This window comes from Prunus mume, linkage group LG4, assembly GCF_029339155.1.
Source record: "Prunus mume cultivar Tortuosa linkage group LG4, ASM2933915v1, whole genome shotgun sequence".
Lineage (NCBI taxonomy): Eukaryota > Viridiplantae > Streptophyta > Magnoliopsida > Rosales > Rosaceae > Prunus > Prunus mume.
Genome location: NC_142701.1, coordinates 17,539,753 through 17,560,285, shown reverse-complemented (window position 1 = coordinate 17,560,285; position 20,533 = coordinate 17,539,753). Strand labels below are relative to the sequence as shown.

Genomic DNA, 20,533 nt, shown 5'->3' with positions numbered 1-20,533 from the left:
ACACCGACACGTGGACAACACAAGCGCAAATCAATGTCGACTTAGGAAATCGAGAAAACATAGGTTTCGCTTCGATTCACATAAAAACGTGACATAAAGTATTTGGAATGGAATTTCACCACTTGTCTCTTCCTTAACCGTCTACTACTATATAGCTAACAAAATGTTTAAGAACAAAAAACAAGGAAAATTTAAAATTCAGAAGTATCTTAAGAATATTGGTAATTGGTGGACGGACAGCGAGCAAATGCTCACAACAAAAACAGCAAATTGAACTTTTAATCCCAAAAGCCTTTCGGCCTAAAACATCAGAACAAGGCATAGACAGAGAACTCTTCATTGAAAATAGGGAGAGAGTGAGAGACAGTGAGAGAGCATTTGATTAATAGAACTGAACTCTATTCATAAGAAACAGTACATTGTAATGCACAGGGAAAAAATGGCACAAGAACGTCCGAATGTGGCGCTCCTGTTAGAAAAAAGGCGGGTACATCTCACAGGCTCATCATCTAAATCCTACTCTCAGGCGACTTCTCTATCTTACAAATAACACAGAACATGACAAGGTCACGAGAAGTAAATTTGAAACTGAAACAACCCAAGTGCTAAAGGAGGCAGAAACCACCAAAACAATATATAGTATCCATCCCAGCCTCCCAGCTAATGGCAGCATACTGGTTTTCTCTTGCTCAGTTTCTAACAGAATACACAGGGCAGAGCTGATTATACCGCGTGGCAACATCAATCGGGTGTGTTGTCTCCAACCTAATATGAGAACTCATGACCTCGAAGTGAGATGTATTTTTTGACCCAGATGGCAATGTCCTCTGCACAGGCCTGGGCCTGAGGGGTCTTGAGAAGCATATCAAGGGTTGCAAATTCATGAACTGCATCTTTATACTCCAGCACAGGTGCATCAACGTTTACCTTCCGGAGCTCCTCTGAGTAAGCAATGGCACGGTCTCTCATCCAATCATGTTCTGCCACCACTGTAAGGGTTGGAGGCATGAGCTTTACAGGTGGCCCCCTGTCTGGGATGAGGGGATTGGCAGCTGGGTGGTCCAAGCTAAACTCTTCCTCAGGTAAGAATAGTTTCCATGCCAATATGCACATTGCCTTGTCATAGAAATAGGAGTTTGCCAATCTTATCTCAGAATGAGTAGGGACACTTCCAATGAAGAACGGATACATCAGCACCTGTGCAACCACCTTGACAGGGTCCAAAAGCTTGCCTGCCTCTACAGCTTTCCGAGCCACATAGTCTGCAATGTTAGCACCACAGCTCACACCAAGGAGAACACATCTGTTTATGATATCAAAGCAAGTTAGAAATTTGGCAATGTAGCCTGCTTGCAGTGTAATTTCCAGAAAGGGAAAGCAAAAACAAACAGAAGATACTATATATACAGGATGAGAAAATGCAGAGAACTAAGTCATATTTAGTGCTCAATGCATAAATAATGCAGGCAAAAAGGTTTTCAGTTTAAAGATAACTGGAACCACAGCCAACCCATGACAGCACAGGAACATAAATTAAGGCCTTAATCTAGACCTTATATAATAAATTGTTCTGCTATGCTAATAGTTTAATGTTTATGGTTGAGGCATTAATGAAGTAGTTTCAAGAAAGCAAAGATTATCTTTATATCAACATAGACAAATCCCACTCCAACCCCTCCTGCTTGCATAAACTATTGACTTTTGTCATCAAGAAATCTTGAGATTTAGCAACAAATTATGAGGAAAATGATAACTGCGTCTTCTCTTAAACTACATGAATCCAGCATGTAATCTAATATAGCAGATCAAGGTATCAGACAGGCCAACCAAAAGCATAAATATTTTAGAAGAAAACCAAGCTTATCAAAACTCTATGGAAAGATAAAATCCAGTCATCCACCAATACCTAGCCACTCTAAGTTGAAATTAGCCCTATTAACTTATCTATATCTATTATATGCGCACAAGTGCACATCGACTGAGCCTCTGTGGACATCAATTGAAGTCCTCAGATGGAAATGAACTCAAACACTAAGCATTGCCACCACCAGCAACCAGCCTAAACAATTATTTTTAGTTGGGAAATGAAACAAGTATGCAAACTCAGCTACTAGCAACCTATTACAAAAAATCAACCCATGGATCTGATAAACTCCAAAGAAATGCCTATAAACTTTGAACACTAGCAATGCAAACATGAAAATCATATTACAGCAATATCCACAAACTGAACCAAGAATTGTAAACTCATGTATCATCATCAATCATAACACACTAGATTAGAAATTTCAGTTAGAATCTAAATATAATAATAGTCACGTTGCAATTAGAAGAAGATTATAACCTCGTTGGATCTCCATGGGCAGCCAACCAAGGCTCAACCATTGAAGCCCCAAAAGTGTCCACGATATGCCGATGAGAATCGGCCTTCTTAAACTCGGTAACGCCGCCGAGAGTGCTCCGTCCGCCTCCCATGGACTTACTGCACTCAGCCAAATTGGCCTGCTTTCCAAGCCAATTCAACACCTTCAACCCGTCCTCGAACGCCGCTGGGTATCGATTCTCCGGCGCAAGCCGATAACCCACCGCCAAAACGACGACGTCGCACAGCTTCGCAATCCGCCGACAGAAGATGTCGTTGGCCACAGAGTCATTGCTGCCACTGACCCAGCCGCCGCCGTGAAACTGCAACATGACCGGCAATTTTCGACCGTTCTTGGTCAAATTGGCCGGCGAGTAGCCTCTGTACACTCCCACGCCAGCGTTCGCCATCAAATTCATACTCTCTATGTCATTGCTACACCCGTAACTGTTCCTTCTCTGCTCGCTTTTCGCCAAATTGGACAGTGTCGGATTGCCATAGCTGTTGCGCCGTGAAGGGGTGGAGGGTAAATTGTTCAGACTCTGGCGGGCCGAATCGGTTCGGTTGGATCCCTGATTGAGATCGGATCGTTTAGGCGTAGCGGTAACCCTAGACTTGGAAGCGGGTTCGGGTGGGTTGAGAGCGGACTCGGGGAGGAAGATTCGGATAGAGAGAGAAGTGAAGGGGTCGATGTGGATGTCCTTGGTGGCAACGCCGTCGTCGAACAAAGGATTGGGTGAGGCGATTGTTTCTTCGGGTCGAGACGTGACGCCGAAAGGGTTGAACTCGTCGGGCTGGGTTTGGATCCGATTCTGCAAACGGTGCTTCAAGAGGAACTTGAAGAACACGCTGTAGAGCTTAACAGCTACGCTTGGCATTTCTCTCTCTCTCTCCCTCTACAAATTACGCGATTTGCAGAGACTGGAAATGAGCAATGTTGTGGGTTTTCTGGAAATCAGTGTAAATTCATGACAGATTAAGGATTGAGATTGGGGATTAATCTCCCGTGAATGGATCACATGGGATGGGATTAGGGTTTTGTAATCTGAGATAGCCTGAATCTTAAATTCGAATGCTTCAATGGCGTGAGAGAGAGAGAGAGAGAGATTAGAGCGAGAAGAGAGGCAGGTGCGCGAGGGACACACATGCAACTTTACGCTGTCTCTTGTGGCCTGTTCAAATTTGTTGTCATTTTTTCTTTCTGATTTTTTAAATGGAAAATTCTAGATTCAATTGTTGTCTTGTTACCTTAAAAATAAATTCAAAGAAATAAAAAGGGAAATGGGGTGGCTGTAGTAAGAAGAGCTATTATCATCTGTCGCTCGTTTTTACGCAATCAGGTACTGTTCTGTCACTTTTAAGTTGTACGTTTGAGGAGTTGGACTGTTGAGTACAATCAGATAAAGCCAGATTATTCGAGGTCCAGTGATAACCGGTAAAGGTGTAGCACTGGAATTATAGGGCTGCATGCAGCGGATCATTTACTGATTGTGGGTGGCGGACGACGGGTCCGCTTCGGAAACGGGAATGAAACCAAATCATATCGATGATCATGATATCATGTTTTTTTAACTTTCCGCACAAATGCATATTATGAAACCATTTCTTAATCACGTATTAAAAATGAACTAATTAACACAAAATTATACTTGCCTGATTAATATTACATTTATTATAGCCCTGTATTTACTGTCCCCGTCACATTTAAGTAAATTTCCTGAAGCTTAATTCGATTAAACTCCTTTCGTTTCTTAATTAGCATTTGTTTAATAACTTTTAATTCCTTACGTGAAAGTGAGTTTAATAAAGTCACTGGAATTTAATATGTATCCTGTTTAACTTTATGTCTTCATTGATTTGATACTAACATCACGACCATAAGATCCTTCAAAATCAATCTTTTTACTTTTATGTGGTATTCAATTGAATGGTGTCAATGAATTTCCGAATTAATGAACAGTATACTTAGTTAAATTTTTGGTGCATTTTTGCAAAATTATAATTCAAAATGGTTAATAGCAGTTACCCGAAGTCTAAGATAATTCCTTTATTAGTAAAATAAACATTTGGATAATCATGGCTGGACTATGAATATGAAGATAAGGTTACTTTCCTTTTTCTTCTTGCACTGCATCATGTTATGGGTAAATTCAATGAGTTTAGTGGTCAGAATTTATTAGTCAGATTTTTCTGTCCATAAATTCATATTTTTTTGTTCAGGTCTGTAGCTGGACCAATTAGAGTATATCCTCGTCAGCAACAAGTAGGCCATCATTAATAATGCTCAATTATTGTTTCGATTAGGTGGAAACAAGTTGGCCAGCCCTCAGCTCAAGTCCATGCTTGAAGGATTAACACATTCAGATGTCTTCCAGGCTTGGCTAGGCCCAAAGCCTAAAGCCTAAACTTGTCATTGTTGGATGGCCATTTGCAGTTGCAGTGACAATGAAACATCAACTCTGACTTAACTCTGAAATTGAAGGTGGTATAGGGATTGATCCATTCACAAAAGCAACATAGTTTGATGATGATGATGATGATGATGATACATACAATACAAGTAATTGAAGATTGAAGACATGATGTCTCTATTAAACCAAATCATCCAAAATTATGTAACCACAGAGATATGTCAATTTCAAGCCTTTCTTTTTTTGTAAACTTTAAAACCCCCATGACAAAGAGACCTGCTTTACTCACCACCTCCAACACCATGCTGTGGCTGTGTGGCAGGGTCACCCCTTTGTTCTTCTACACCAAATCAAATATATACAGCCCACACCCCCACATGGTAAACCAAAAGGGGGCCAATTGTATTCCAGATTGAGCCATTCATGCATGCTCTGTGATGTGACTTGATAACCTGACAACTCGAAATTTTGCCAGGTTGAGCGGAGGAACCAACAAGAAGATTGAGATCTCAGAACTTATACAGCAATGTCAGTCTATGGTCTGCGTAATAATTTGAATATCAAAATCACTGTAATCACATTGTAGGGAATCTCAAACTTGCTAGCCAGAAGGTTTGCCGGTGGCTTTTCTTGGGGACACAAGCACTGCTTCATTGCTTGTAGCTTTCTTGGCAGCAATTTCTTCCAAACGCTTCCAAGTGATTTCACGTCTCAAATTAAGTTCCTTCTCTTGTACTTCATCTTCCTGAAATTTGAGCAAGCATTCCTCAAAAAGCTCAGGGTCAATATCAGAGAAAATCTTCCGGACATTTAGAGTCAGGCTCTGTACTGCCTGGTTCCAGTGGTTTCTTGCATTTTTCTCCAATGAAGGGAATATGATTGGCAGTAAGACACTGCGGTTCTGTTTGATTAGGTTGGCAATGTGATCATTATTCCATAAGAACAAAGCTCTCTCTGCCACCTGCAAATTAAGGGCCAACTGGATGCATGAGAAGGACTCATTTATTGAAATCATTAAAGTAGAAAAGTAAATTAAGGCAAATATCTATTTCTTATTCCATACATTTCACATAACTTTTTTCCTTCTATGTACAAAAGGCTTGAGATCATTCATAACTGACTCTAGCTATGACCAGAAATTTCCTTTCAAAGTAGGACACAAAACTAACCAAGAAGTCTTACTCATTTGCTCTATGGGTTTCAGTAACTAATCTGAGAAACTTAATAGACTCCAGAATAGACTAAATGCAGGTACTGCCAGAGAACAACTCAAACCAGCATCTTAAGATCTAAGTTTTCAAATTTTGAAATGCCTAAGGTGCATCTTTAGAAGAAATATACCAATAAACGTTGGTCAAATATCATTTTTCTCCATCATAATATAATCGCTATGTCGGCACCAAAAGAAAACTATGTGTAATACAAACTACAAGAACAAACATTCCCGAAAGCTCAATATTTGACCACCCACAACAAGTTCATATAACTCAACTGCTACTGCTCTGCTCATCACTACCTCTCACATTATAAAGATTTACACAGGACTCTACAGAATAGAAGAAACTAGCAAGTAGAAAACAGATGAAAGTGGTGAACTACCCACCTGAAAATGTGAACTGCTCAAGCATCGGCCAATTTGGCGAAACAAAGGTACCATACAGCGTTGAAATTCTGCAGGCTGAGTTGCTTCTAGAACTTCTTCCAGCTCTCCTAAGAACATGACCTCCTTAGAACTATTTGTAATAGGCCAATATTTTAGTAAACCCCGGATTATTGTATCTGCAAGTTTGCAGTCTTTCTCCACAAATTGTGTAATGCAGTAAGATAACTGCTGGTGGTACAAGGGTATGCATTTGGGTTTGTGAAGTGGAATAAGCACTCGAACAAGAAAGAGTTTGTGCTCTTCTTTCAGTGGCAGAGCAAAACCGTTTATTATACTTCCCAAAATCTCCAACAGCTCTGCAATCCCATTATGCTTTTCAGTTTCAAAAATAAAATGATAGAAGATGTTGTTGATAGCTTTCCTGATGAATGGGCGGTGAACCATAAATTTCCCATAGATGCGGTGCAGAACTGTTTTCAAGTAATCCCTCTCTCTATGGTCCTCTGAATCAAAAAGACCTAACAACCTGAGAACAAAAGAGTGATCAATGTACCTCTTAGCCAACTTTGCATCTGTCTCAGGTGATGCCACAAACCTCAGGAAGAATTCATACACAACTTGCAAGTGTGGCCATGCTGGGTCCATTGAGGGCTCTTCCTCTTCTAAGTCAAAGGCCTCTAAAGCTTTGTTTTCGAGGGGTGGAGAAGTGAGTGTTCTAAATAAATTTACGCACACCATCTTTACAATTTCTTGCATGACAGTTTCTGAGAATTTCCCATTAGCAGATGCAATGTAATCCACAAGCTCTACCAATGTCTGTCGCTTGATGTCCTTTTCCTTGAGGTTCTTTGTTGGGTCACTGAAGTCAAAGATAACACAACACAAGTTCAACTTTTTTATGAATAAGTTCTGCTTCTCTGCATTTGGAACATCTTTGAAACTAGGCAATGCCTCATATGGAGAAGCCAATGAATTCCCATTAAGCTTTGAATTCACGTTTACTCCAAAATTTGGAGTAGAATTAGGGCCTGAAAGAGATGAAGTACCCGAATTCACATATCTGCTACTTGCTAAAGAGCCGCTTCTTGAACTGGTGGAAACATTTGAAGAAGAGTTAGAAGATCCTCCTTCACGATTTTCAGCTGACTTAGAGGGCTTCCTCGGGAGCCTATTAAGTATCTGTTTGATCATAACTTAAATGACAAAAGAAGCCCTTCTTTGTGCACTTCAGAGCACAGTGATAAATCAAACTTCTAGAGCAACTACAGCATCAGTGATAGAGGAGAGACACAATTCCAATTAGGGAAGAAAAGCCCAGAATTATTAAACCAAATTTCAGTGCAATGAAGCAAGAACCCGGGCGATAAGCTTCTTGTGTTCTTCCTTGGTAAAGACTGGGGACTTTCCCCTTATTAGAAAGAAACGTTCTGAGCCAATTGGGGAAATCCGGGGCAGAGATATCACACCCACGGAAAATGAGAAGAAAGCTGCATATAAAGCCATTCCGAGCTGAAAATTAAACAGAATACAAAAAATTGGAAATTTCTAATCAATTAAACAATGCAAAAACCGCAGCTTGCTTAACTTCTGATCTCTGATCCATTACCCAAAGCAAAATCCGTAGTTTGCTTAGGTAAAAGTAAACATCGAGACCTATATCGGGAAACCCAGATGTAGAAAACCATCAAATTTGTATCTGAGATTAGAAAGTTTGACCTGAGCTTAACCCAAACAAAAAACGAAAAACATACTGAATGTTTGCCTCTCTTCACCAAGATTGACAAGCAATTCAGCTGGATCAGAAGAGAACAAGATCCGGGTATGATCTATTCGAAAAGGAAAAACCCGTTTGGCATTCTCCAGCAAGTTTAACATGCAAAATTTGCAAACCCAAAATACGAAAAGTTATTACATAATAATATACAGGACTGAGTCTCTGGGAAATTTTAGCTGGAAACATGCAATGGAGAGCAAATTATAGAGAAAATAATGAATGTTTGTGGATACTTACAGAGAAAGTTGAGCTGGTGCTTCCTGTTTCCTTTGAGATAGAGAGAAATAGAAAGGTGGGTGGGGGGTGTTGAAGAACAGCAATCTTTGGCGGCTGTAAGCTGTTGTTGTTGTTGGATGATTTCTTTCGTTCTTTTTTTGTTAGCTGAAACTGTAATTATTGTAATTGATAATTCGATAATACATACATACATGATGATGCACCATTATCTTTTGCACTCGAAGAGTATTATAATAATATTATGGTTGATTAAAAAGGAAGAAAAAAAAAAACATAATTATTGTGAAAATTTGATATTTGTTTATTTCTTTTTAACTTCCTCAGGAATTTCAATTTTCAACCTCAAAAACTGTTCCCCGCTTTGATTCACTCCAGACGACGAGAGTCGAGAGAGATCCCATTTGACCAAATTAACCTTCCAATTTACTTTGGCTTTGGACAAAGTCTTTGGGGAGGAAAGGGAAAGGTTGGAATGGTATTTGCGCAAAATATTATATTTTAAAAAAATTCATCATAACGTTTAGCAGTCGGCAAAGCAGAATGAGATGTCCCTGTACACTCTGACCGAGGGCCGACGTCGAAGCTTTTGCTCATATCTTTTAATGGGCTAGCTTTGGTCTTGAATCCATTAAGCGCTTCTGAGACTTTTTCCCGCAGAAACGGTGCCGTTTGCGGACACTCTATATGGAGTTGTGATTAGTTTCTTATAAATGGATTTGGTTGATAATAGATGAGCTCGTTAATGATCACAATTCATAGGTGAAGCTTTTTTCTTTCGTTTCTGTCTCAACAGGGGTCACTACTTGTTGCCCACAGCCACCCCGTCAAACAGGCAACCAGTTTCCTCCACAAATAAAAAAGTGAAATGACACATATTAAGAAGGCCAAGAAAGAAGACAAAATGGACTAACTTGATACTCACAATTCCAGCATTTTAACAGAAATATACCCTACTGAAAGAATAATGAAGAAGAAGAAAAATGCTATCCTATGGTTCAACAATTTCTCAATTCTGTTGTTTCAGCAACTTACATTTATGTCAGATTAATCAGATACATATAAATCAGACCAACAAACAATCTTGTCAGGTAACTGAAACTTGATACTCAAAGAAGTATTGATGCACACCTTCATGCTAATAAGAACCGCATGTGCGTGATTCACCCTGTTTTTAACTTATACCCACCAAGCAGTCAGATGAGGTAGTTTTTGTAGCATCCGTGGACAAAATCACCCCATATAATTTGTCTGCAGCATGATACAATCAGGTTGGGGCTTTGGATTTTAGGGTTCTAAGATCCAGGTAGGAGTTTCAACACGATACAATCATCTCCGAGCATTTGTCATGCATGTACAACAGCACTGCTAGCAGGTTCATAGTTCCCTCCAAACACTGTGCTGAGCTGGAGGGTGAAAATGTACAGAACATCAAATAAATCATACAAGCATGTCAACAATTACTTGGGAAGTGGAAAGTGTCCCGAGAAATGGAACCAAAACCATCACAGCGACCAAATATCTCCTCAACCAAAAATTAAGGTTGCTCAATATTCAATGTCAGTGCTCCATTAATGCTGTATCAGTTTCTGAAAGCGGCGCTGCAAAAAGAGTAAAGAAAAATTCTCTCAATGGGAAGAAACTAAAGGAGACAAAAAGAGCATTGCAGTTTAAACAAACTCCTCTCAATGTGTCCTTGTGTGTGTCTGTGAGTTGTGATATAAACCATCTTGTATGCATGATAGAGGTCGTGTGGTGATTGACCTCACTGCTAATATCCCCAAGGGTTAACGATATAAACTAGAAAATCTAGTGCCTGAACCATCAGAGATGAACCATTTACTTGGAACTACAAAGGCACTCAATAACAAAATGAAGTCATCCACCGATAACAATCTGTACATATAACAGCCTACAAACAGAAATAGTAGTGGCTGGAGCAACATACCAAGCAAGTCCTCATAATCCGCTAACAGTGATGAGTCCATTAGCAAAGGAGGCGAGAAAACCTGCTCCTGAGCTTCCTCGAAGTCATAAAATGATCTTTGTGTGTCCGAAGCAGCACAGTTTGAACCCGTAGCCGAAAGAAACCCATTTACTTGGTCATAATCATCAAGTGAATCTAAACCGTTCAAAACTTGAGATAATTCAGAGTATTTGCTCTCCATATGACCATCAGAAGCACAATTTTCAAGCAAGGAAGCCTCTGTCTGAGATGCAAACCTTTTACTCCTCAAGGAAACCCCTTTAGATTCTTGGTTTTGACGTGAAAACCCAGATGAGGAAAGAGGTAAAAAGAAATGCTCAGAGCTTTCATCAGAATGGCTGCCTCGTGATGATTCGGAATTTAAGGAGTTCCGTGACAGAGCAGCTTCTCTGACAGATCTCTTTAGATTCTGGACAAAATAATTATCACTATCTGCATAACACGAAACTAAAAATCAAAAACCAATTCCCAATCCACATATAATTTGAAATTCCTTGAGCAAGACAACACGCTTATAATGCAATGAGACTTTGAGAAGCAAGGCACACACAGCAGACCTTGTGGTAGATTATCTATGTGATTATTTGATATAGGCTGCTCCACAGATTTCCTTTCAGAAAAGTTCTCTATTTGAGTTGTTTGAGCAGCTGAAACAGGGCGCTTATTCATACTTGCACCTTTCCCAGAAGAGTTAGGAGTCAAGGTAAACAACTGTGGGAGCTTTAAAGTAGGGCTAGCTGACACCTTTTCGAGCTGAAAGGTAGACAATTTTGAAGTCACCTCAGCCACATCATCAGTGTTGCTTTCCTGAATTATTACAAAGGAAAAAAAGACCAGTACATCACTTGTAGACTGCAGTAATTCAAGGTGAGACAGGTTTTAGTAAACATTAAGTTTTGCAAAAAATAGGTGTGGTGTATTACCAATGTCCTTCCACTGCTCTGTGCTTGAATAGGTGAGGTTGAGCGACCAGGATGTTTGGTCCTTGGAGGCAGACTAGAGGAAATGCTATCTACTTTATCTGTACATTCTGATATTGACTTTTGTATTGCCGGAGCAACTTCCTTCAGTTGATTAATGAGAACCTACAGAAGTTATGAATTGGAAAATCTCAGCATAAAATCAGGAAAGCATAGTCATGACAAATATGCATGAGAGAAAGGAGGCATTCAAGAAAGGCATGTGCATGAATCATCTCACTTTTATTGACAGTCATATGATGTCTATTCAGTTATAGAAATCCAATCATTTTTAACATTCACTATCCCACATTACCCCACCTACCTACCAACGGGAAAGCTCAAATCAACATACTTCATTGAGGTTATATTTGAAGGAATGTCAGAATATTAATTGGTTCGCTTAAACAACAGACTGCTCAAATAACACATTTATTCTGGGATGGGTCAAAGAGCATTTGGAGAAATTGACCCCTTATTCTCAAACAGTGCTGGTTCACCAAGAAAACGGTTGATTCTAATGCAATATCCTACAATTCTAATACTTTGGTCACTATAAGGAAAACTGCAATATCAAAAAGCTCTCTAAATAATACAAGTCTTCGTATCTTTGGATCAACTAAGAAGGTCTGTATTTATTACAAGACTCCCTTGTCCCCTGATTACATGATATAACTTTATAAGGAAGAATGATAAATATTTCCATGGAATTTAAACACCCATGAAATGTACAAATACACCATCAAATGCCACATATATCAGATACGAATTGGTTCTACATGAAGTTGAAACTGGGAAGCTGGTAGCACTTCAGATCTAACTAGTACTTTTAAACCATAAGTATTACCTGAAAGCTAACCAAGTGTTGCTGATGTTCAGCAAGAGTTGCAGCTAAAGACTCAGCATGACCGCTTGAACTGCCATCATGTGCACTTCTTAAAATTTCTGGACCCTCTCCCTCATTAGCTTTTGCCTACGAATTACCATTGTATAACACCAATTCACTAAGTTTTTCTAAACTTTTATCCAACAATATCATGAGCATATACAAAGTAGCATACCATATGAAGCGACTGTTTATGAATACGCTGTAAAGCATGTGTCCAACGCCTGATAATTTCTGCCACATCAACGGTTGGGTGGATTCTTCCACTTCTTTCATCTGCTCGATGGAGTGATTCATCATTTACTTGTGAATGGGATGAATCTGAATTGCTCTTCATCTTTTCTCTATTAACATTGACATACGATCCATCATTTTTTTCTTCGTCATCCACATGCGTTGGATTAAAATCACCAGATTGGACAGATAAGACATCTCCATAAGGAACCTGAGAACTCTGATCCATAGCTGCAAGCAAAGAAGATCCAGAGATGCGGTACCTAGAAAGAATTGTATGCAAAGGTGAGTTGGTGAATTGCCTCCAGTGATGTCAAAATGATACCTGATGGTAGATTACCTATGCTCCCTGTGAGCTATTAAATCCTCAATAGGGCCTGAAGCAAGAACTTCATGTTGACCTACACATAATGGTGATCACGTCACACAATTTGATAACACATAAAACCTAAGAAATTGATAACGGAACCATGAATATGTACTCACTTTTACGGGCTAATATAGACTCCCACAAACGAGTAGCCTTGGATACTAAATGGGAATTCTGACTCGAACTAGAAACAAGGTCATCCCAGTGTTCCCCTTCCAACTTCACTTTGTTCCTAAGGTCATGTAACTTTTCCAGCTCTTGCTGTAAATAAGCCTGAGATTCATGTTTTACAGAGAGACGCGTCAGAATACAAATTGTAAAGTTGTAGGTGAACTGAAAATTTCTAAAAATTTCCAGTAAGCTTCTACTACAAAAAGTTGCTCGTCGAAATGTGAGTTACCCCTATACCTCTTCAGCACAAAGACCACGAAACTCTGCAGTCATCTCATGGGCCAAATTAGACCACATTGCCTGTCTCTGTACTGCTGTTTCCGCATTTTTAATAAACCTTCTTCGTTCAAGTGCTATTCTAGCCTGTACAAGATAATAAGCTCAAATAACTGCTATTGAAGGTCAACTAAGCAGTCTAAAGAAGAAAACTCACACAGAAAAATGCAGATTTTCATTAAACCCTGAAAACTCATCTAAGAATTTTATCGAAAGGAAAAACTCTATGGACATGCCAATAGCTAATAATATCATAATTTGGGAACCCAATTTCAAATGTCATCGGTAATAGAACTTATGAGTGTTGTAAAATTGTAAGTGTAGGTCAAGCCTACCTTAGTAACAGGAAGTAAAGTAGCTGCATGTGAAAAGGCTACATCAGTCAATGATGCCGGAAGTGGGTTAGAAGCTACATCAGCTGAAAATGTTCGCCTATGAACCTCTCGCAAAGCATGCAAAGAAAGCTGCCACAGAAGTTCTACAAACCTGCAGTCAACACATGAGGCTTATGATTAACCAACCATAATTGCAATCATAAAGACCCAAACCCATTACCATTAGAAAACCCATAAAATTGTAAACCATGAGTCTACACAAGATATAGTCATTTTAATTAAGGGCTCATTTGGGAATGATTTTCGGATGGACAGAATCACTTATGGGGAGAAGCACCTCCCACGTGATTCTCCATATAATCACTTTAAGTGATTTAAGCGATTTTGTGGAGAAGTACATAGAAGTGATCATTGGCCTATCCAGAATTACTCTCAAACGAGCCCTAAGAGGAATTTCAACAACATTTAAGCAGAAAGCATTAACTTTAATATCATCAATTGGCTGATTGGGGGGAAAACAAGTTTACTGTTAAATATAACTACATTTTTTTAAAATTAGTTTGGCAAATTGTTTCTCACTTAAATGCAAAAGGGAAGTGAGCCCAACAAAACTATGAACCTCGGTCAAACTAAGAAAGCAAACAAAATTATGGTTTATATGTGAATTTCGTATCTTTGTCAATTTTCTCACCAATCAAGCCCAATTCCACATTTAAAGTTCAATATTAAAGGCAAAAAATTGTACATTAAAAAAATGCGGATAAAAACAACGAGTAGTATCATCAACCAACCTGGGTCCGCAACATGTAGCAAGTGATGAAACCCTCGAATTGCTCCTAGGAAGCGCCCCTTGCGATTCGAGCTCACTAATGATCCCTTGCACAACCTAATTATAAAAAAAAATAATCCACCAATAAATCATCTCATCCCAATGATTAAATGAAAAGAAAAGTAAAACTAGGAGCACCAAAGAAAAGTAGAATAGTCGAATTTACCTTACGAAAATCCCGCGATTGGGCGGAATCGAAAATTGGCCAGACCTTATCGAAATCCTGAAAGATCTCAAAACGTTAGGGACATGATGCAAAGTGGAAGACAGTAAAACAAAGAGACAAACACTTATATGCAAAGAAATTGAATTTGAAATATATGTATATGTATCATCAGTGTAAATATGGGTGGAGCATACAGGGAAGGAAATCGAGATTGTACCTTGGCGGATTGAATTGGGCCTCTGAGAGAAGAGAGAATGAAGTAGAGAAGCTGTTCGCCCAATTTAGGGTTAGAGTGGCGGAAGAATCCGACCCGAGGAGTGGCATTGGAGCCGCCGAGTCCGATAATGGCCGGATCCAACCCTAATAGCAAACAGTTAGTGTACATTGCACTCTCTAGCTCTATCTCTCTCTCCTTCTCTCTGTCCATAGTCATCACCAACAACCCCACAAACCTGAACCCCTCCCCCTCTCTCTCTCTCCTTCTCTGTTTCGCTTTTTTGCTTCTCTCTGCCTCCGGTTCTGTTTCTTCCTTTTTTCTTTTTGATTTTTTTTTGGTTATTTTTGCTTTTGTTTTGATCGGAAGGGTTTTGAAATGCAGGTCCCTGAGGAAGTTTCCTGATTGTGAAACGCGACTCGGTTTGAATAAGTTGGGGTTAATTTTCTAATATGGAAATGTGTAGGGACTTTTGTTTCAGAATTCAATTTTTTTATTTAAAAAAAAAATGATTTGCTGTAGTGGCTTTGTGTTTTATTATGCCGTTGATGGGCCCGGAGGAACGGTAAAGTAGTCACGTAGCCGGTTGAGGAATTTGAAAGGTGCTGACGTGGGCTAATGAAATGAAACTATTGCCGGCCATCTTCAAATCGTTAGGTGTCGTCATCTGGTTGTTCGGTGAGGATGGTAGCATGCTCCGCTGGACCACTGTAAGCTATGTACTCACTGACACCTTATTGGCCTTTCTTTTTGTTTCAACCTCAATAAATTGATTTTTTGTTTTGGTTGATGACTTTAATAAGTAAATAAAATAGGCATGCACATGAGAATATACGTATTAATTGCAAAATTGATGGTAAAATGTAAGATCAAACACAGGACAGGACATAAGTTAATGAGCCGAAATAATTCCACAACTGGTTTAGTGGTTGGATGATCAATGGACCTCCAATGTACAATAGTTTGATAGGTTGACCTTGGTTTTTTATTGAGTTTGGCTAAGTAAGGTGCTAGTGACTCAATAGGATCTTCAAAAGAAAGTCTTTTTTTATAAAAAAAATAAGCGATATTAGGGAGAGGGAAATCGAACCTAGAACATTGAGATCATGAGTTAATGTTCTTAATCGTTTGAGTTACAAATTCCTTGTGAAAGTCATTTGTTTTTTAATTGTGAAAGAAAATTATGTAGCTTTGTAAGACTTGACACTTTTGTTGAATTTGATCTCTGGAGAAGATTTACCCATATTCGACATATAGTTGCTTTGTATTTTTGTTTACTGGTCAATAATATACTTATCGCTTATTTAAAAGGAAAAAAAACATTGCCATAATTAGTACCATCAAATGAAGAGATAGGCGATTAGTTTAATTGAAGGTGGGGAGGAATTAATAACACTAAATGATATATGATGCTTTTGGGATTGACTTTGATTGCATGTTTTGCTTAGCTTGAATGCTAACATATCCCTAAATAAGAGATGGCTTCATTGAAGACAAAGGAATGAGTAAAGGTAAAGGTTTATATGATAAAAAGAAAAGTTTGGTGAGCGACAAACTAGTGTGTAGTGAAGAAGTGATTCATCCCAAAGCTTTTTATAGTTGATAATTTTTTTTGCTTTTTTTAAAAGCATAATGATGCCTAAAGCAAGCCACCCAATTTAAATGAAATATGCCTGCCTATATGCAGCTAAATATAATCAAGCACATTTGTCCCAAAAGCCCAATAAAAATTTTTGGCTTTGCATAAAAGCAATTTCCAAGGGCTCAAATAGTTAAACCTTTACTAGATTTTAGGCCCACAAGACCATAGGCTTGCAGGCCCAGAAGATGTTGTGCTGGCAGTATTTTGTAACATTTTACAGCGGTAATTTGGAAAAGTTTACTGTTTTACTGGTGCAAACTTACTCTGTATTTTGTAGGAAGGCCTCCCAAAGAGGAAAGGAATAGCAGTGCATCATTCATACGTATAAAAATACAAGTCACACCGCAAACGGCGAACCTTATATTATACACAGAGAGAACTTTCTTATCGGATCCCTCTGTCTCTTTGCTTCTGGGATTTCTTGGAGTGTCGCTGATGATCGTTGATGTTTCTTCTCAATTTTCCTTGAAACGAAGGAGGTTCACCAATATTGATCCCATGGAAGCTGAAGAAGCTAAGGTTTTTACCCAAGTCCCTGCCTTTTCAATCACGAGTATATATATTTTCTTGATTTCGCTCTATTGGTATTCGTTTTGCTACTGGGTCGATCTGGGTTTTGTATATAATGGATCATTTGAGCTTTAATTTTCGATTAGTGATCGTTGCCTATTTCTAAGTTGTGGGTCTAGTGCAACTTCCCTGGTTTCTTTTTTGTTTCTTTTATTTTTTATTTTTTGCAACTACAAGAACAAGAACATGATTCTGTGTAATCTTATGCTTGAGGTTCTGTGGCAATAAATACTTCTCATCAACAGACTAAAAAGGACAAGAGTTGAATTTGGTGCGGCTAAGGTTTTGGTATTTTTGGTTTTTGTTGGTTCCCATTGCAATTCCGAGCAAGTGCTTTGTGTGCTTCTTGTACTTCAAGTCTTCAATGAAGTCAGTGCGTAGTAGCTTTGTAACTAACCACAAAATCACAAGTACACATTGTAATAGCTGTGTTAGTATATACTAATCATTGGTACAAACCACCGCTATTCATTCCGTCATATGAGTGTGGTGAGTGAAAGTACCAAGTACCAATTTTGGAATTGAGATGATTCTAATTTGAACGTTAGATGGATCCTTCTTTACCTGATGTTGTGATAGTACATTTACTTTTGCCTTTTCGTTTTGTCGGGGTGAGTTCAGGCCAAGCTCACAGCAGCAAAAGAAAAGTTCGGGAGAGAAATTCATGTTTTTGAAACGTCAGCTGCTTCTTCTTCGCAAACGGAAGAGTCTATTACTGGTATGAAGCAATTCAACTATGCTAGGCCAAACCATTCAGCTTATAGCTTTTTATATTTTGGATTATCTGTGGAAGCACATTGAGATGCCTGATAGAAATTTTTTTCTTTTCGTCATTTTTTGTTTGGCAGAGGAGACAGATGAATTTTTTGAGTTTACAGCAGAGGATTATTATCGGATTATGAATGCCAAAAAGGAAGGTAATTGACAAAAACCATATCATTTATAATTTTAGGGGGAAAATAAAATCTTTCCTGTGTAGCGGCTGGTGTTCAAGTTCTATAATATGCTAGCGAATATTTTAATGGGAAACATAATCTTCTTGCTTATTGGAAGTCTTGTCAATGCCTCAAGTATTTTATTCTAAAAAACTTAATAACATGAACGAAATTTGATAAACTATTGGGAATTTAGTTACACATTCAAAGACTTATACTGATACATGCAATTGGAGGTATTCTTATGGTATTTGTACTTACTATATTTCATTAATGCAATATGAACAGATAAGGTTCTAAAAACACGAAAGCTTAAAGAGGCAGAACAGGCAGCCCGCAGGTCAAGGATAACAAAGGTGGTTGCTATACCTTTTATTATGACTTTCTTTTCTCCTTGTTATAGTGATTGTTTCTATTGTTTGTATAGGATCAATTCTGTCCCATCATCATCGGATGCATAACCTTTTCCAAATCTTAATTAGTCATATAATCGCTTTTTATCTATTTGTTAAGTTCATGTGTGATGTATGCAGACTGTGATCAGGGTTCGATTTCCTGATAATCACACATTAGAGGCCACTTTTCATCCATCAGAAACAGTTCAGAGCTTGGTTGATCTCCTAACGAAAGTAGTTGCTCGACCAGAATTACCATTCTACATATGTATGCAGAGTAAATCAAAATATTGAATTTTCCATGTATGATTATGCAATAGATTCTAACATTTACTGATGCAGATACTACTCCTCCTAAGAAGCAGATAAAAGACACGTCACAGGATTTTTACTCTGCTGGCTTTGTTCCTGGTGCAATTGTGTATTTTTCATATAATATGCCAAAAGGTTAGCACATGCCTTTTGGTCTCATAACTTAAAATGAAATATTCTCAATGGAGACACTCTTCTCTATGATTATGGGGTTGCCCGTCTGCGGTGATGGCAGAGGAATCAGAACTTTTACCTGAAAATTATTTCACTGATGTGATGTATATATCTTTTGATTGTAAATAGCAATGGCTAATGTGAAATGTTTGATTATTGTATTGTCATCCACCAGATGATGCTTCAGATGCCAAGTCAGGTCCCTTCCTTCAGGAAGAGATCATGTCTTTGAAAGGTTTGGAACTCCTCACTAAACATGCAGAGCCTGTTGAGTCTGCACCAGAAACGATACCAGAGGCATCACCTCCTGTTGTTCAAGAGAAGAAGCCTGCGGAGAAAAAACCTGTTAAGCCAAAGTGGCTGAAACTGTGACATGAATCACATGAGTTCTGTAAATTGATGAGAGCAACTCCCTATCTTTAAGATTGTGCTGATTCTGATCCTTATTTGATGGCCGCAACTTGCCTTCGGATAATTGTTAGGAGTTTAAAGAGAGAACTTCTGCATATGTGCTTTGCTAAGGTGGTTCTTATTTTCTAAAACAATATATGAATGTTAACCATATATGACATGTCAGTGACTGTGCTTCTAATTATTTTACCTTTTCATCTTACATCTTTGAATATTATGTATAGTGCTGGCTAGGCATTTGTATTGCCTGTTTTCCCAACTTCCTTTTTCTGTGTTTATCAACGGGGAGAGGATCTGAATGGCAAAGAAAAACATACGAGGAGGAGGGGATTTGGACACATTATGCCCTGCAAAATTTAATAGTTATGGTTTCGAGTCGTGTTTCGGGTCATGTTAGAAATTGCCACTAAATAGAAAATAGATGTTTTCAACTAGGAATATCATTTAAAGAAATATATTTTTTAAAATCTACTACTAGGGGTTACAAAAGCATTACAAATTTAACCTAAGTCAGCAAAATAAAAATCTAAAAGAAAAAAAAAAAACGCCCAGACCCGCCATTGTTTATAGTCGGTGCTCTTTCTTTATGCACCAAGCTCTCATAGCTTTGGCTAGACGAAGAAAACTATCGACCGAGTGTTTGACCGCAAGCTCCCGGAGAGTTTTGATGATTTTGAAGAGAAACCAGTAGCATCTGGAAGTATTGCTCAAGTGCGTGGAGCTGGTCAACAGGTGAAGCCCATAGTAGTTGTCTGGTGTTTGTGAATCGATTGGGAGAGATCTTGATATAATCAAATCCGGTAGCAAAAATTTCAAACTTCATTCCTGAAGGTAGAGCCGGGCGGCTATACTCGGGTATTTTTTCATTGAATAGTATAGCCGGACGGCTATGCCTTTAAAATATAATGTTTTTACAGAGTATAGTCTAGCCGAACGGCTCTACGCCGGTTTTATTTAAAAAAATAGTATAGCCGTGCGGCTATACATATTTTGACACATAGACGCCTAACCGCTTAGGGGCCAACCCTTTTTTAAAAAATAAATAAATAGTATAGCCGGTCGGCTATACCGTCTAAATATAATATACTTAAAAAGTATAGCCGTCAGGATTTACTCCGGTTTTTCTGTAATCAAATGCACATAAAAAAACATTTAGCAAGCAAGACAATTTACCATTTCCATCAAATGCCCAATCAAGTAACCTTAACTATGCAATTTAGAGGTATACTTTGCATGTATTAGACATGCCTCAGTCAAATTAGATATTGAACAACTGAACAACC

The 20,533-nt window shown here is 38.6% G+C and overlaps 4 protein-coding genes across 5 annotated transcripts; 1 reads left to right on the top strand and 3 right to left on the bottom strand.

Moving 5' to 3' along the window:
* Positions 1-377: 377 nt before the first annotated feature.
* LOC103329726 (alpha/beta-Hydrolases superfamily protein) lies at positions 378-3,546 on the bottom strand. Its single transcript, XM_008232223.3, has 2 exons — positions 2,345-3,546; positions 378-1,303 (listed from the first exon to the last, which is right to left on the bottom strand). The coding sequence occupies exons 1-2, from the start codon at positions 3,238-3,240 to the stop codon at positions 766-768; spliced, it is 1,434 nt and encodes a 477-aa protein (XP_008230445.2). The 5' UTR covers positions 3,241-3,546; the 3' UTR covers positions 378-765.
* Positions 3,547-4,923: 1,377 nt separating this feature from the next.
* LOC103329725 (serine/threonine protein phosphatase 2A 57 kDa regulatory subunit B' theta isoform-like) lies at positions 4,924-8,651 on the bottom strand. 2 transcript variants are annotated; one of them, XM_008232222.2, is made up of 3 exons: positions 8,388-8,651; positions 6,377-7,863; positions 4,924-5,734 (listed from the first exon to the last, which is right to left on the bottom strand). In XM_008232222.2, exons 2-3 carry the CDS (start codon positions 7,565-7,567, stop codon positions 5,375-5,377), a joined length of 1,551 nt encoding a protein of 516 aa, XP_008230444.1. In that variant the 5' UTR covers positions 7,568-7,863; positions 8,388-8,651; the 3' UTR covers positions 4,924-5,374. The 2 variants fall into 2 exon arrangements, with proteins under 2 accessions (XP_008230444.1, XP_016649447.1); XM_016793961.2 differs by lacking the exon at positions 8,388-8,651 and adding an exon at positions 8,128-8,371 and having other exon boundaries at positions 6,377-8,029.
* A 628-nt stretch (positions 8,652-9,279) lies between these two features.
* On the bottom strand, positions 9,280-15,249 carry AUG6 (HAUS augmin-like complex subunit). Its single transcript, XM_008232221.2, has 13 exons — positions 14,815-15,249; positions 14,598-14,654; positions 14,394-14,488; positions 13,603-13,753; positions 13,229-13,354; positions 12,937-13,093; positions 12,791-12,851; positions 12,392-12,713; positions 12,178-12,303; positions 11,295-11,456; positions 10,929-11,178; positions 10,333-10,803; positions 9,280-9,985 (listed from the first exon to the last, which is right to left on the bottom strand). The coding sequence occupies exons 1-13, from the start codon at positions 15,028-15,030 to the stop codon at positions 9,945-9,947; spliced, it is 2,235 nt and encodes a 744-aa protein (XP_008230443.2). The 5' UTR covers positions 15,031-15,249; the 3' UTR covers positions 9,280-9,944.
* A 1,514-nt stretch (positions 15,250-16,763) lies between these two features.
* Positions 16,764-19,452, top strand: LOC103329721 (plant UBX domain-containing protein 1). The gene is made up of 7 exons (XM_008232219.2): positions 16,764-16,972; positions 17,645-17,741; positions 17,872-17,940; positions 18,247-18,314; positions 18,492-18,621; positions 18,696-18,800; positions 19,015-19,452. The coding sequence occupies exons 1-7, from the start codon at positions 16,889-16,891 to the stop codon at positions 19,209-19,211; spliced, it is 750 nt and encodes a 249-aa protein (XP_008230441.2). The 5' UTR covers positions 16,764-16,888; the 3' UTR covers positions 19,212-19,452.
* Positions 19,453-20,533: the final 1,081 nt, after the last annotated feature.

Coding starts and splice junctions, on each gene's coding strand:
- LOC103329721 (XM_008232219.2), top strand. CDS start 16,889: ATGATCGTTGATGTTTCTTCTCAATTTTCCTTGAAACGAAGGAGGTTC. Junction 18,315..18,491: donor GCAGGTCAAGGATAACAAAG/GTGGTTGCTATA, acceptor TGATGTATGCAG/ACTGTGATCAGGGTTCGATT. Junction 18,622..18,695: donor AGAATTACCATTCTACATAT/GTATGCAGAGTA, acceptor TTACTGATGCAG/ATACTACTCCTCCTAAGAAG.
- LOC103329726 (XM_008232223.3), bottom strand. CDS start 3,240: ATGCCAAGCGTAGCTGTTAAGCTCTACAGCGTGTTCTTCAAGTTCCTC. Junction 1,304..2,344: donor GCCCATGGAGATCCAACGAG/GTTATAATCTTC, acceptor TATCATAAACAG/ATGTGTTCTCCTTGGTGTGA.
- AUG6 (XM_008232221.2), bottom strand. CDS start 15,030: ATGACTATGGACAGAGAGAAGGAGAGAGAGATAGAGCTAGAGAGTGCA. Junction 13,355..13,602: donor CTTTACTTCCTGTTACTAAG/GTAGGCTTGACC, acceptor TATCTTGTACAG/GCTAGAATAGCACTTGAACG. Junction 9,986..10,332: donor GGATTATGAGGACTTGCTTG/GTATGTTGCTCC, acceptor CTCTTTTTGCAG/CGCCGCTTTCAGAAACTGAT.
- LOC103329725 (XM_008232222.2), bottom strand. CDS start 7,567: ATGATCAAACAGATACTTAATAGGCTCCCGAGGAAGCCCTCTAAGTCA. Junction 5,735..6,376: donor TGAGCAGTTCACATTTTCAG/GTGGGTAGTTCA, acceptor CTTAATTTGCAG/GTGGCAGAGAGAGCTTTGTT.